This window comes from Ascidiella aspersa, chromosome 1, assembly GCF_963924565.1.
Source record: "Ascidiella aspersa chromosome 1, kaAscAspe10.2, whole genome shotgun sequence".
Taxonomy (NCBI): domain Eukaryota; kingdom Metazoa; phylum Chordata; class Ascidiacea; order Phlebobranchia; family Ascidiidae; genus Ascidiella; species Ascidiella aspersa.
This window is the reverse complement of record NC_139447.1, coordinates 2,891,494-2,905,604: the sequence shown is the minus strand read 5'-3', so window position 1 is coordinate 2,905,604 and position 14,111 is coordinate 2,891,494. Positions and strand designations below refer to the sequence as shown.

At 33.2% G+C, this 14,111-nt stretch overlaps 2 protein-coding genes across 2 annotated transcripts; both read left to right on the top strand.

Annotated features, from left to right (window-relative positions):
* The first annotated feature begins 1,626 nt into the window (after positions 1–1,626).
* On the top strand, positions 1,627–10,393 carry LOC146166555 (uncharacterized). The gene is made up of 14 exons (XM_083389350.1): positions 1,627–1,743; positions 2,052–2,181; positions 2,433–2,591; positions 3,400–3,554; positions 3,997–4,073; positions 4,188–4,296; positions 4,727–5,348; positions 6,052–6,232; positions 6,793–6,929; positions 7,422–7,510; positions 7,991–8,082; positions 8,991–9,080; positions 9,885–9,984; positions 10,331–10,393. The coding sequence occupies exons 1-14, from the start codon at positions 1,699–1,701 to the stop codon at positions 10,391–10,393; spliced, it is 2,049 nt and encodes a 682-aa protein (XP_083245476.1). The 5' UTR covers positions 1,627–1,698.
* Positions 10,394–12,439: 2,046 nt separating this feature from the next.
* On the top strand, positions 12,440–13,375 carry LOC146166554 (uncharacterized). Its single transcript, XM_083389314.1, has 2 exons — positions 12,440–13,036; positions 13,115–13,375. Exons 1-2 carry the CDS (start codon positions 12,440–12,442, stop codon positions 13,373–13,375), a joined length of 858 nt encoding a protein of 285 aa, XP_083245440.1.
* Positions 13,376–14,111: the final 736 nt, after the last annotated feature.

Below are 14,111 nucleotides of genomic sequence, written 5' to 3'. Positions count from 1 at the left end.
TTAAAATCCTATCACTGTTTCTTTTAAGGTTAGTAACGAAAAAAGTCGCAAAATTAAAATTGGAAACTGGGAGAATAAATATAATAATACTTGACCCACCCGAACCCCGCACATAACACAAATAAAATGTGTCAATTTAATAATTATCTGATAAAGTGGTAGGATTCAGAGACCATTTCGTAAATATATGTCGTACAATTTAGTCGTAATACGATGATACGTTTTATCTTTGTTCATCGTAAATTTGCGCAATTCCTGTAAATATAAATACACAATTCTTTTTACATAAGCGGTGATATCATATTTCTCTTTTTCCTGAGCAAATTGCAACACCAACTTGTGAAACCGCCTACAGCCGAATCTCTACGTAACTGCGTTTAGAGGAATTTATGAAATATTATTTTCGGACGCACATGATTGAACACGTATGTTTGCATTGTGTCAGTCGTTTGTGTCGTCACTATGAAGTCCAACGATGCATATCACGACAATCGCGAGACAGGGTTGGGTTTTTTTGTTTTTTATAGAGTTGATATCTCCCATTGGTCAAAAAATTAATTTCGATGAATGATTAAATTCCCACTACAGCAACAGAGACGGCTCAGAATTTCTGTTTGAAGTGTATAATATGCTTAGAATAACGTTACAAAGTTACATTATAACGTGACGTCAGAAAACAATTAATCTATTATCAAGCTTGTGCGCTAATTAACAGACTTTTAAAAGACAGTGCCATGAATGTACGGCTATCACTCGGCCAACAACTATATATTAAAACTAAAAAACTAATAAATAGCTCGAAAGACCTTGCCTACATTTGGGCCGTCTCCCACAGTTTGTGGGTATTGTCGGGAATCCATGAGCCAGTGTTGAAAACAAGTCCTAGTCCATTTTCCCCGCAAAATATCAGTCAATTAAGCGTTTGAAAGTAGTTTTTATCATACACCACTACGTTGCCTAACTTGACGTCACAAATCACAATACATGTGACCAGCACCCGAACCAAGCGTTATTGGCGTTTCGCGATCCATTCTACTTTATACGGCCTGTATGATCCATTCTACTTTATACGGCTTTTTTATACTAGCGGCTTGAATCACCGTGTTATTTTATCGCGTGTTTTGAGAATTGTGAATATACTTAACGAGCAATATCAACTGAGTGAAGTGACTCTGCCTAGTCAAGAAGTTAAGGATAGGTATTTTAGCGGCCTGCTCTTTGGAGGCAGTCGTACAAGTAACGATTAGCCTAAGATACCTATTCAGCCGTCGGGTCTCGCCTTAAGAGCCAGCGCCACCCCACTCCCTTATTAGCACATCTCTTAATCGCTAAAAAAGTTGTAGTTCAAGAGCAAGTCGATTGCAATTCAAGTGATTGTGAAGACTAAAACGCAACACTATTAAAAATTGGTAAAATCGTCTACGTATGAGAAATAATTCAACTAAAATATAACAAAAACGCAGCATATAGCGAGCAAACTGTTTTACCAATACCTACACAATACTATATAAGCCTTGGTTATACGTTTAAAAATTTAGATAAATAACCCAAGTTAAAAAAAGTTTAATTAAAAGTCAAAACTCTTAACGAGTTTTGCTGTTTTGACAAATCAAATAGGGGAATAACCGTTATGGCGGGAGACTTTAGTTTCGCCATTTGATTTTTAATTGTTTTGTTGGGCGCAGTTTGCATGAAGAAATGCCGCAAGTTTCAATCAAGAATATCGTTAAATCTACTTCGGAAGTACGACAATTTTTGTATTTTTAATGTTGTACCTATTATTTACTTATTCAATTGTGTTTATTTGTATTTTTAAAGGTAGTTGGCGCTGGTCTAGAATCCTACCACTTTTTTACAGTAGCAAAACGAGTTGTCGAAATTGAAAATACAATGAAGGAACTAATACAATAACAATAATAATTCTTTACTCACGCAAACCCTAACCCAAGTAATGTTGGAAATATAGACCCCAGAAGAAAATGTTATTGGATTCTAGACCAGCGCCAAACACTTAGTAAGAAATTAATTAAAAGTATTTTTGTTTGCTTTAGGCTGCAAATTTTCCGGCCAGCAATCTACTTGTGGATAAAACATGGCTGACATGTCCCAAGGAAAACGTTGAAAAAGTGGTTATTGAATTCACTTTTGAAAATGCTGTCCAAATACATTACATTGATATTGGTAAATGAATAATATTTTTTCTGACAGTTTTTACAATACTAAGAATAAGATTGTGTTCAGGCTTAACCTTATATCACTATATTTTTACACTATACTGTGCACTTTTTGTGTTAACGTTACCATTTTCATTTTCAAAAATATCTTTAATTGTCCTACAAAACATGTTAAAATACCATTCGCACATCTCAGCAGTGAGTTTTTTTTATTTGAATTAAAAAAAATTGATTAAATTGTTTGTTTTTGTTATCCAGGCTACATCAATATTTCATCAATGGAGGTTTATGTTGGCAGTAGTTTATGGTCGCCCAGCAAAAACTACTTGCAACTTGTGCCAGCTGTTGTTCTGCAAAACGCAATTGACGCAAGAACTGGAAAAAACAAGGAAGGTTGTAAAATGCTGAATTTCCAAGGTAAAAACTCAAAACAAATAATTTTATTTTATTAACATGTTTCCTGTTTGGGTTTTTATAAGTAGTGGTAGCTAATGTCGGGTCAAAGGCAATGCTTAATTGCACATTGTAGAATATGATTTAGCGATTATTTGTTATACAATGCAGTTCTTTTACCATGTCCCTACTCCATTCCATGTTATGTGACTGCCAAACATTCTCGTCATAATTTTTTTGGCCAAAATCTTTTTTACTGTAATTATTCATACGAAAGAAGCTATTTTTTATTGTAACATGTTGATAATTTACGCCAATTGACATCCCTTGCATGGTTTGGGTAGCATCAAAGATCTTTGGCAGGAAGGCACTTTGAATGGGCACCAATGTGAATTTAATATCAAGTGTAACTTTTGTAGAAATAGCCGATTAACAATCAAAGTGGGATGCTTGAAAGATAAACCCAATTTTAGATTGATATTTGCATGTTTTAATGTAAAAAAGCATGTTTTATTGCTCTGAAAGTTGTAGTGACGATGTCATTTAGTAACAGATCACTTTCAGACATTATGAACAAATAAAAAACCGACCCGATGATGTAAAAGTGGGCACGGGTCTAGAATCCTACCACACTTTTTTTTCAGTAACGAAACAAGTTGTAAAATTAAAATTGCAGGAAATAAATAAATATGGGAGAATAAATATAACGATAACCCACACCCTAAACCAAATATTATTACCAAACTAAACCCCGGAAAAAAATTTACTAGGATTCTAGACCAGCACCACAAAAGTTTTCACTAAACATGCAACTACATAAGTTTAATTTTAGATCATATGACCAAGGACATTGGCAAAATGTCTTGGAAAAATGTCCGCCTTGTGTTACGACAACCTCATGCGCGAAATAAGCAGCTTGGCTTAAAATTCGTGAGGTTTGGAACACCAAGAGATATCAACACAAATGTGACAACAGACTCTAAAGTGGTAACTTGTTTTTTTCATATTAAAAGTATAGTTGGGTTTATACATTATACATACATGGTATTGTGTATTGTATGTTTGACTTTCTGGTGTCATTTTGTAAAAATAAAACATACCGTAACTTTAACAAAAGACTTTTTTTTTAGTTTTAAACCTTTTTTCTGCATGTTTATAAAGATGAAGCTAAAGTTTTTAAACACTTGCTTTAATCTAGAATGTACCTTTTGTAGCCGACTAAAAACAATTGGAAAGATTAATAAAAACCTTAAGCTACTATGCGTTCTATCCAAAGATTCAAATAAATAACATTTTATACCGTTTTAAGATCATGTGGGTTAAATATTGTTCAGTATAATCTTGAAAACTAAAACAATGTTATCTGCAAGCTGACTTTGTACGTTTGGAAAAATGTTAACATGTTTTTAAAGAAATTATATTTATTTAGGCACAGAATCAAAGCAGTGATGATGTTATCAGTAACAAATCACCATTCTTCAAGATGATGCACTCAATTATGGGCAGGTATGAAGTGTGAAACTGTAAGAATTTAACTTCAAATTTAAATAGCAGTTATGTTTCTTAGCAAAAAAAAAATGTTAGCATAGTTCCTAACCAAAAAACATCTTTGTATTACAGCAATGGTGGTTCTGGAGCAGGGATGGGTCGGCGTTTCTCCGATTGTGGTAGCAGCGCTGCTCTAAGCAGAACTGAAAAAATGCTACTCGCTTCAAAATCAACGCCCAATGTAAGACAATTTTTTTCAACAATTTTATGTTTTTTTAATTAATTACAGTGGTAATTAAACTAAAAAAACAAAAAAATTTTGACATGGTATGAATAGATTAAGTTAAACAGTTTACAGCATTGCATGAAGCACCGCTGTCTTGGTGTCATCAGTCATTTGTTTTTGGTGTTATATTAATGACTGCTAAAACAAGATTTAATTATTTCTTTGAAGAAAAACGTACATCTACAGGCACGGCTGTGCACAACTATAAACAAATATTAAAAACAAAGAAAACAAAATGCTTGTTAAAAAAAAAAATTGTTAAGTAAAGAGTTGAAATACAATGCATTTTCAATAAATTACAGTGGAATTCTTTTAATCCTATTTAGCAATATTAAATCAATTGTTATTAGGTTTTGTGCATTTTACAACGCTTTTTGTTTTCCAGTCAAAGAGTGCATCAAGTCACGCCAGGTTTTCTGAAGGTAGTTCAACTCCAGTCTGTAATAAAGTCCAATCACCAAGAAGCAACAAAGAAATCCCCAAAACTCCATCAACAAATTCAAGTTACAGCCACAAAGCATCGCCAAGTGCTAATCCGAAAAATTTAAGCCATAAATCGGAATCACCTTGCTCTAATCCAAGCAACCCAAAGAAATGGAAATTTAAATCACTTAATTTCAGCGATAAAACATCCCTAAATGAAAGTGAATCGAAGAATAGGATAAATCCAACTTTTAAAGAAAGTGCAGAAACAGCATACTGCTCCAAACCTGCTCAACGAAATAATCCAACAAGCGGGCAGCACTTACAAAAGCATAACACTTATACATCTGAAAGTAAAGCCAAAGACAATGTTGTCCCAAAATCAGCACTTATAGCTTCAGAAGAACCCAGAAAAAACGCAAAAAACAGCCATCATAATGACGCGGAACTAATAATGAATGAAAACGAAACCCAAGAACCGGTCTTCACTGCTAAGCAGATAAAGCAGCTCAAAAAAGCGATCAATAGATTTTTTAATGCAATGGACATGGATGCAATAGATCTGGCAACAATAAAGATCAAGGGTGAGAAATGATTGCAGTGATTTATCATTTTTAATGATTTATTCAGCACATTGTGTTTTAAACTGGGTTCCGCAGCCCCATTTGGGGTCCGTAAGGACAGAACGTTTTTCAATTATTGACCTGATAATTGAAATTAGCTGAAAATCATATTTCTGTAGACTTAATATTTAAAAAATTGTGTAGCAACAACAGGCATGTAGGTATAAAATTGTTTTCTAAAATTTACAGAGATTATTATTTTTCTGATTGCTGTAGTTTGCCCCCCAAAAATGATTTGAAATCAATAATCTATTATTTGACTTTTTAATATATGCAGATTGCAGAAGCTTGCCTGTATGCAAAAGTGTTTTAGCCTCTCTTAGACTTTCAATGACAAATTATTTGAAAGCTTGTTTACAAAAAGCATTTTTTTATGAATGCAGATCTGAATGTTAGACAAATTATTTTACTGTGATTTTCATGAATTTTACTTGCTTTAACCAATATTACGGTCTGACATTATCTATAAAAAAAGTCGGGGTCGGCTAGGTAAAGAAATTTGATAACCACTCATACTTGATTCATTATATGTTTGAATATTTTATTGTTTTGATTGTGCTGTTATATTTCAACGGATTTTATTTTGTTTTTAATTTTCCATTGTCTTTCAAGTTTTTTTGCTTCACACGAAAAAAGGGTATATATATTTATTGTTCATTTTTAGATCTCCGAAAGCAGTTTGAAGTAGCCAATGATGTAAAATTAAACCGCGACGGCAGAATACATTTTCGTGGAGTTACCGCAAATTTTGTTAATCTTGTTCGCACGCAGCAAAGTCACAAACAGACAGCGAAAACTTCAGAAGGATCAAAACTCACTCCAGTAAAAAGGAAATCATTTGAAATGTGTGTGAACCAAACACAAATTGTCTAAGTGTGCCAATATATATATTTTTTTTTCAATTTGAAAAAATGGTCCACGAAAAATGTGACCAATCATTATCTTAGAAATGCAAAGGGCAAACTGTGATCATCTAAATTTGTTTATTTCCTTACTCTTTTGTTGCTGGATAAGTTAATTGACTTACAATTTTTGTTTTTTTTTCAAACAAATTTAATGTTGTTTACATATCAAATGTAATGCTATACAATTTGCGAAACATGAAATTCAGCATTAGAAAAAAAAAATAACAACAATTAACATGGCTGAAGGTTGTAGTAGGTAACATTTCGTTTTATTTTTTTTATTTTAACTACATGTAATTGACAACTGAAAATGAACAAAACAAACATTTATAAAATACTTTATACTTGCTTATGTATAGGCTTTGATACTTTGTCTAACTACAACCTCCAGCCATCATGTTAATTGTTGTTTCAAAACCTTTCACAAAATGCTTCCTATTCTGTATGGGCTTTAATATTGACAGATTTAATTACATTTTTGCACTAAAAATGTCTTATAGGCAATCGCATTCCAGTCGAACAGAATCTTTTCATCAATCTCCTTCAACATCAGCGAGAAACCCGACCCCGACTAAAATGCCAAGATACTCGACGAGCAACAATGTCGTTCAAATGGTCGAATGTCCACTTTGTTCAGGTAAGCATATTAACAAAAGAAATTTAAAAATTGCTTTGAAAAAAAAATATTAAACTTTTGTTTGTGACTTTATTGTTAAATCACCGATTATTAATATTGATTTTTAATCATATTAAAAACAAATTGACCAATATGTATTTAAGAAACTTTTAAGTCATCTATTTATACACATGTTAAGAAAAGTTTGCAGTTAAAAAACAAATCAAGATGTTGTTTTTTCTGTTCACTTTGTTATCACAGGTTTTAGAATATGCACTTTAATAATATGTGCATTCTACTTTAAGATATGTTTGTAGAGCCGTGGTTCTCAAACTTTCTCAGCTTGTAATGAAATCATGGCACACTTTTCGAAACTTAGTTACCAAATACAATAACTAAACTACAAAGTAGTACATAACTACCATATTATTATTAGTTATATAATCTTGTAGTTCGCCGTATTTGCAATTTAATTTTGCTTCTTATCTGCTGACAAACTATTCTTGTTTTCAGAAATGTTCAGTAGTAGTGTGATTGAAACACACGCGGCCGTTTGTGGTGAAACAAGCAACCCACAAGCATCCTCGTCCACTTTTAATGAGGTAAGTAGACATTTTCTAAAACAAAACCAAAGTGTAATGGTTGGCTCAATTTTTAGAATGCTTGTTTTAAGGTGTTTTTAGGAAGAGAAACGGTTTCTAAGTTTCTCAAACAGTCTCTTAACTTATAGATTGTTTATGACTTAGCAAAAATTGTTGTTTTGCACACCTAGATTAAAAACATGTGTCTCCTTAAAATTACTTGCCGGCCCAAGAAAAGACTTAAAAACACCGTACAGTATAATTTAGATTATTGTGACTTAGATATGACTTGCTCTATTAATGAATTGACTTGGGCAACTGGTAACTTGTCTTGATCTTTTTTAAGTACCGGACTTGAACTTTATTTCTTGAATAAAATGACTGGGACTTTAGTAATTTCAAAATGACGTGTTTACGACACTGTATTAACCTGAAAAAGGCACCGAATATAGTAAAAACACTTCATTTTTATTCCTTCCACTTATTTTTTGCTTATTAAAGCTTGCGGAATATCAAAGCAGCAGCGCCGTGGATTGTTCTGAAAGTTCCTGTCTAACTCCTGTAGAGCAAATGAACTGGATCAAGTTTTCAAAGTAAACACAGTTTAATAATTGCTATCTTCTGATTTTATAAATGTTGACAATAATATGCATAAAAAAATCACCAAGCCAAAACTGTACATCAGAAGCTTTAGGGGTGTCCAACCTGCGGCCCGCCTGTAATTTTTGTGCGGCCCGCTAGTCATTTTCACTCCAAGTAGTATTTTAAACGTTCAATATTAGCCTAATTAAAATGTACCTGTCAGTTTTTAGGGGCGCACTAATAGTATAGTATGGGTAAATAAATATATATATATAACTCTAAAGGCCCGTTTACAGTATTTTATCTTGAAACTTAATAGATCCTGCGGCCCATTAAATTATTTCAAGTGACAATGCGTCACCTGGGCGACGTTGGCGCTCTGGATTGGTTTTGGGCAGTATCTCCAAAAGTTTTGACGATACAAAGTTGAAATTTCTACACAATCCTTATATTGCTTACAAATTTCCAGCAATCACACTTTTAGCGAAAAAAAATATACGGCCCACTATAACAAAATGTTGGACATCCCTGCTTTAGACAGACTGAATTAGTTAATCAATGATACAATCAAACCTCTAAATGCACAAAACATTAATTAATATGGAAAATAAAGTAAATAAAATGATCAATTTCCACTACTTATATTCAATGCTGAAAATCAAAGATCGCACCAACATTATAATTTATTGTTTTAGATTATTTCCAAAGTAAACACAGTTTAATAATTGCTATCTTCTAATTTTATAATTCTGGGTATGGATATCAGTATGCACAAAAAATATGTTTTATTTAAAGTATACATCAGTATGCAAAAGACGCTACTTTTTTACTGGTTATACCCTTCTCAAATACCATGACTAAAAAACATAAAAATGACCAAAAAACATAAAATTTGGTGAGTAAAACTTTTTTTTTTTAGAGAACCGAAACCATACCAGGGAAGGTTAAACACTTCAGACTATGCTGGTTGCATGTTGATGAAATGCCCATCATGCGGTCAAAAATACAAGTGAGTAATTGCTAAAAAACAGTTTTTGTTCGTATTTAAAATACTTATAGGCCTATAACAGTGGTCACCAAACTACTGCCCTCGTGCCTGATTCGACCCTCAGAGTTAAAGCTAGGGGCCCGCGCAATGTTTTCTTGATAAAAGGTGAGGTATTGTTTAAATGTTTTTGGATGTAACTCCAACCTGAAATATTGTTTAATGTTCAACATGCCATGACTTTTACCTCTAGGACAGGGGTTCTTGAACTGGGGTCCATGGGCCTTTGGGGGTCCGTGAACTAGTTTAAGGGGGTCCATGAACGCCTAATTGAAATATTAGTGTATATTGAAGAAGTAATCAATTTATCAAAGAAAACAGTTTAATTAAAAATAAAACGGTTTTGCACTAAATTTACGAAATTTCACTTTCACCTTTTTGAGCAGAAATAAGCAGATTTCTGAAGTCTATTTGTATTATGACGTAAATTTATGACGTTATTTTTTATTTTTTTTGCCTACCATAATTCACGCGAGCCTAAAAAAAATTTAGGGATCCGCGTTAAAAAAAGTTTAAGAACCCCTGCTCTTGGGTTTTGCTTAATGATTGAGTCGGACTCGGGACTTGATGGAGTCGGTTTATTTTCCCGAAGTCGTACTCGGGTCTGGAGTTGTGTAAAGTTTTTTTAGCCTAAAGTCGAACCTCTATTTTTTGGCCGGAGTTGGATAATTGTTCTAAATCCACTACTTAACTCTGGTTTATTACACTTAATTTACTTCACAGCAATGGCAGAACCTCAAATAATCTTTTTTTTGTTTTTTTTTCAAGGTCGACCGAGATTCAGGAACATAGCGATGAGTGTGCTGAAAAGGTCAACAGCAAATCGTCAAAGATGGGTTTGTATTTCACCACAACCAACAATAACTCGGTAATTCGCAACTTTTCGCGTTAGTTTTGTTTATTAGTGAAACGCTCTTTACAGACGTAGTAAGAATATATCGTTTTATATGTTGAAAAAGAATAAAAAGTTATTCGAAAAGTTTACAACATGCTACCTACTTGAACTTCAACCGTCAACCATTATCTTAAAATTTATTTAAAAAGTTCAATATATTACCTAATTCTGTATGGGCTTTGATATTTTTACTATGTTTAACTACAACCCCAAGCCATTATCTTAAGATTTATTTGAAACGTTCAATATGATACCTACTTCTGTATGGGTTTTGATATTTTCTTACTACTCTTTACAACATTTGTTTTTTCGTTAACAGAAAAAGAGCAAGAAGACTGCATCCAAACGCAGACCTACCGAAGAGGTTTATGTGCTGGACTAATTATGGAGTGCGAACGTTCTGCAATCTACATTTTCGTGCCTTTACAATACGATAATGTTATTACCGCATATTTTACATTTGTTTTAATTTGTGATATCAGTACATCGGCAGTTACTACAATGTGCAAAATGCTATTCTAACGTTAAAACAGGACTGAGACAGACTCAAACCTAGAGACTAGCTGGAGTCGAACTCGGCACTCGAGTACTATTTCCAAGTCCCCCCCCTTTTCTTAATTTATTCAGTTTGTATCGAGGTTTTGAGCTGAATCCTTCTAATTTGAACAATCTAAACTAGCACAGATAATGCTGACGGAAGCAATGCTCTAACGCTAATCGTAGACTTAACCAGAGTGGTAGATTTGAGAAATCTGATGTTTTCGGTCCATTAAAATGTGAAAGTAAATAGTCTAAAGTCTAAATACATTTAATCAAAAAGGCGCCATTAAAGCGTTTGTTTCAACTAAACTCTTTACCGGTACTTCTGACAATGTTATCCCAGCCTGTCTACCCTACAGCGCAGCTTCTACAAAACGACGGCCTTGGAATTGTCGAGGTTCAGACTTAGTATTCCTAGGAACCGCGTTGCCTTGATGCTGGTCCATGTCAGTCGACTAATTTGGAAGGTTTAATGATGCTACACGGCAATTGTTTCTCCATTTCATAACACTTCTAAAATAATTAAGCCATCTTCTGAATGATTTGCCTAAAATAGATGGATGGGGTTGGTTTGCAAATGTAAAGTAGATAGCTGTATTTCCCAAAAACGTTTTTGTACCGGTAGGCCTATTTGTTATTTTGTCAATATGTGTTTTGTGTTTTTGTCTAAATGTGTTTGTGAAAAAATCAAATCAAATAGGAAATCCTTACAGCAAGCAAATAAAATTGCGAGTGTGTGAAAAAGGAAATTGCCAATTTAGGACGAGCTGAACTTAACTCTGTTGAAACGCGTTTATTAAATCTTTAGAGTTTGGACGTTGCTTTCATGTATCCTAGCATACAGAGCTATGGTTCTGGACAAAAAACAGGCAGCAAGTAATAAATCTAGGTGAATGCAAATCTAAACAGTCAACATAAAACGCTTGTCATAATAAGGGCATGAAGTTGATATAATTCATGCAACGATACGAAAATGTCGTTATATCCTGACAGAGCCTACCACATGTGTACTTGAAGAGCTGTTTGTTTGCCTGCCCTTGAGTTACTGTTGTAATTCCTAATATTTCAGAAGTAAAACAGTATAGACTTTCTTGTCTCAGTCAAAATCAGTCACTATTGGTTCTAGTTTATAAAAGAGAAATATATTTTCGCAAATCACGGCCTCGTCTCTAAAAAGAGTGTTTTGCTACCATTCGAAGTCATTGTCGTCACTAACGTGCATTAGGGCGAGGAGATATCTTCTTTTTTACATACTCAGTTTGCTTACTTCAGAAGTATTTCTTTTAACGTTTATTGGGTTAGCGACAGTTGTTCCAGATGTGTTAGCCAGAAATAAACTTGTTCAATTTTGTTGTTATTTAAAAATAAGTTATTTTTTTTTAAATTAAAAAAATAAATAAATAATAAATAAAAAAAAATAAGTTATTTTTAACAAATTCACTAGGCTACTATTTCTGTTGACAGCTTAAACGCACATGCGTTAAATATACATATTTCCAAAACTGTTATTTTAAAATAGGTTTTGTTGCCAGAAGTGTCTTTAATTTGTGACGGCTATTTGAACTTATTGTGTTATGAAAAGATTGCTGCACGCGGAACCTTTGAGTTACAATATTTCCTCAATATCAACTAAAATACAGTACACGACCAAATCAGCTTGGTGCATCATTGGATTAGAGTTATTCTTCAAAATTTAGGAGATGACATCGTAATGATTATCTGTAGAAAGTGACTAAAATGTAGCATATACGAAATAGTTGTAAAGTTCCTGAAGAAACAGACTAAACTGTTCCGATACTTAAATCTGACCAATGCGTTTTTTCTATAATCCAATGTAATCACAGGATTCCAATAAGTTAGGTAAAAGTTAATATAAAAAGTTAAAACTATGTCGAAAAACCAAGTTGATTTACTAGTTAACGAAGTTGAAAAACAGAGCGATGATGGATTTTCTGATGATTCTGTTGCCACCATTACAGATTGGTCATCACAAGAACATCAACCTGTAAGTGTAAAGTCTAAATGTAAAAAACAAAGTGGCATGGATCAAGTGGTCATTCATCAAAAGAAAGGGAAACCCAAAGATTTTAAAAGAGTAAAATTTATTGGAGGAAAAAACGAAGAATTTCGATGTCACATTTGCGAAAAGTGTTTCAAAAAGCGTTCCCACCTAAACGCACATTTGCAAACTCACCTAAAGCAACATGAATGCAAGGTTTGTGGAAAACATTTTGCAACAAAAGCCATGCTTAAATCTCATACAATGACCCACACTGGAGAAAAACCTTACAAGTGTAAACATTGCAAAAAGTGCTTTTCCAGAGCAGGGCATCTCAGTTATCATGAAATGATTCACACCGGAGAAAAACCTTACCAATGCAAAGTTTGTGAGAAATCTTTTGCTAGGATAGAAAATCTTAAAACTCACAAAATAACTCACACTGGCGAAAAACTATACAAGTGCAAAGTTTGTGAAAAATCTTTTGCTTGGCGCAAATGTTGTACAAATCACGAAAGAAATCACACTGGAGAAAAACCTTACAAATGTAAACATTGTGAAAAGTGTTTTTCCCAGTTAGAGTATGTCAGATCTCATGAAATAATTCACACTGGAGAAAAACCTTACCAATGTAAAGTTTGTGAAAAATCTTTTGCTAGGATAGGAAATCTGAAATCTCACGAAAGAACTCACACTGGCGAAAAACCATACAAGTGCAAAGTTTGTGAAAAATGTTTCGCTTGGCCGAACTGCGTCGCAAGCTTCACGAGAGAACTCACACTGGAGAAAAACCTTACAAATTTCAATATTGTAATCAATGTTTAATAGAAAATCAATCCTTCAAAATCACGAAAGAACTCACACTGGAAAAAATCTGTTTAAGTGCAAACATTGTGAAAAAGCCTTTTTTTTAAAAGGCACTCTTAAAATCCATTTAGAAATTCACACTGGAGAAAAACCTTACAGCTGCAAAGAATGTGGAAAGTGCTTTATTCGAAAAGACCATCTAAAACGTCATGGAAAAATTCATACTGGAAAAAGCGCTGCCAAAAGGTTGTGGGACCGTAAAATAGCAGAAATGTTGCTATAAAAGAATATTCATGAGTCAAACAAAGTTTTGGTTAGGCTTGTAAAAAATAAAAAAATAAATTCAAAAACATTTTAAATTTAAATAAACTTTTTTCATATGAATAATGTGGAACTGAACCGAATTTGTGATTTGCAAATATAAGGTCTTATCTTATGTTTTGCCTCCAGAACATTTTAGCGATTAGTTTATATTGACTAATGTTGCTGTGGTGTCTTGTCTTATGTTTATAAAGTTAAAAAAAAGCTTTGGCTAATACAAACATAACTTTTTATTCCGACTCAATTTTTTTATTTCAAATTTGTCTTTGAGTTCGTATCGTAAATTGACATCTTCGAAAAGTAAAAACTAATTGGCTTTAATGCAATACGAATAAATACCCATATATGGCCATAACACCGAAGAAGAGAAACAAAAAAGTCTGACAAAATATATTTTTACTTTATTAACCTTATATTTTAGCTTCAATTTAAA

Coding starts and splice junctions, on each gene's coding strand:
- LOC146166555 (XM_083389350.1), top strand. CDS start 1,699: ATGCCGCAAGTTTCAATCAAGAATATCGTTAAATCTACTTCGGAA. Junction 7,511..7,990: donor CCTCGTCCACTTTTAATGAG/GTAAGTAGACAT, acceptor TGCTTATTAAAG/CTTGCGGAATATCAAAGCAG. Junction 9,985..10,330: donor CCACAACCAACAATAACTCG/GTAATTCGCAAC, acceptor TTTCGTTAACAG/AAAAAGAGCAAGAAGACTGC.
- LOC146166554 (XM_083389314.1), top strand. CDS start 12,440: ATGTCGAAAAACCAAGTTGATTTACTAGTTAACGAAGTTGAAAAACAG. Junction 13,037..13,114: donor AAGTTTGTGAAAAATCTTTT/GCTTGGCGCAAA, acceptor CATTGTGAAAAG/TGTTTTTCCCAGTTAGAGTA.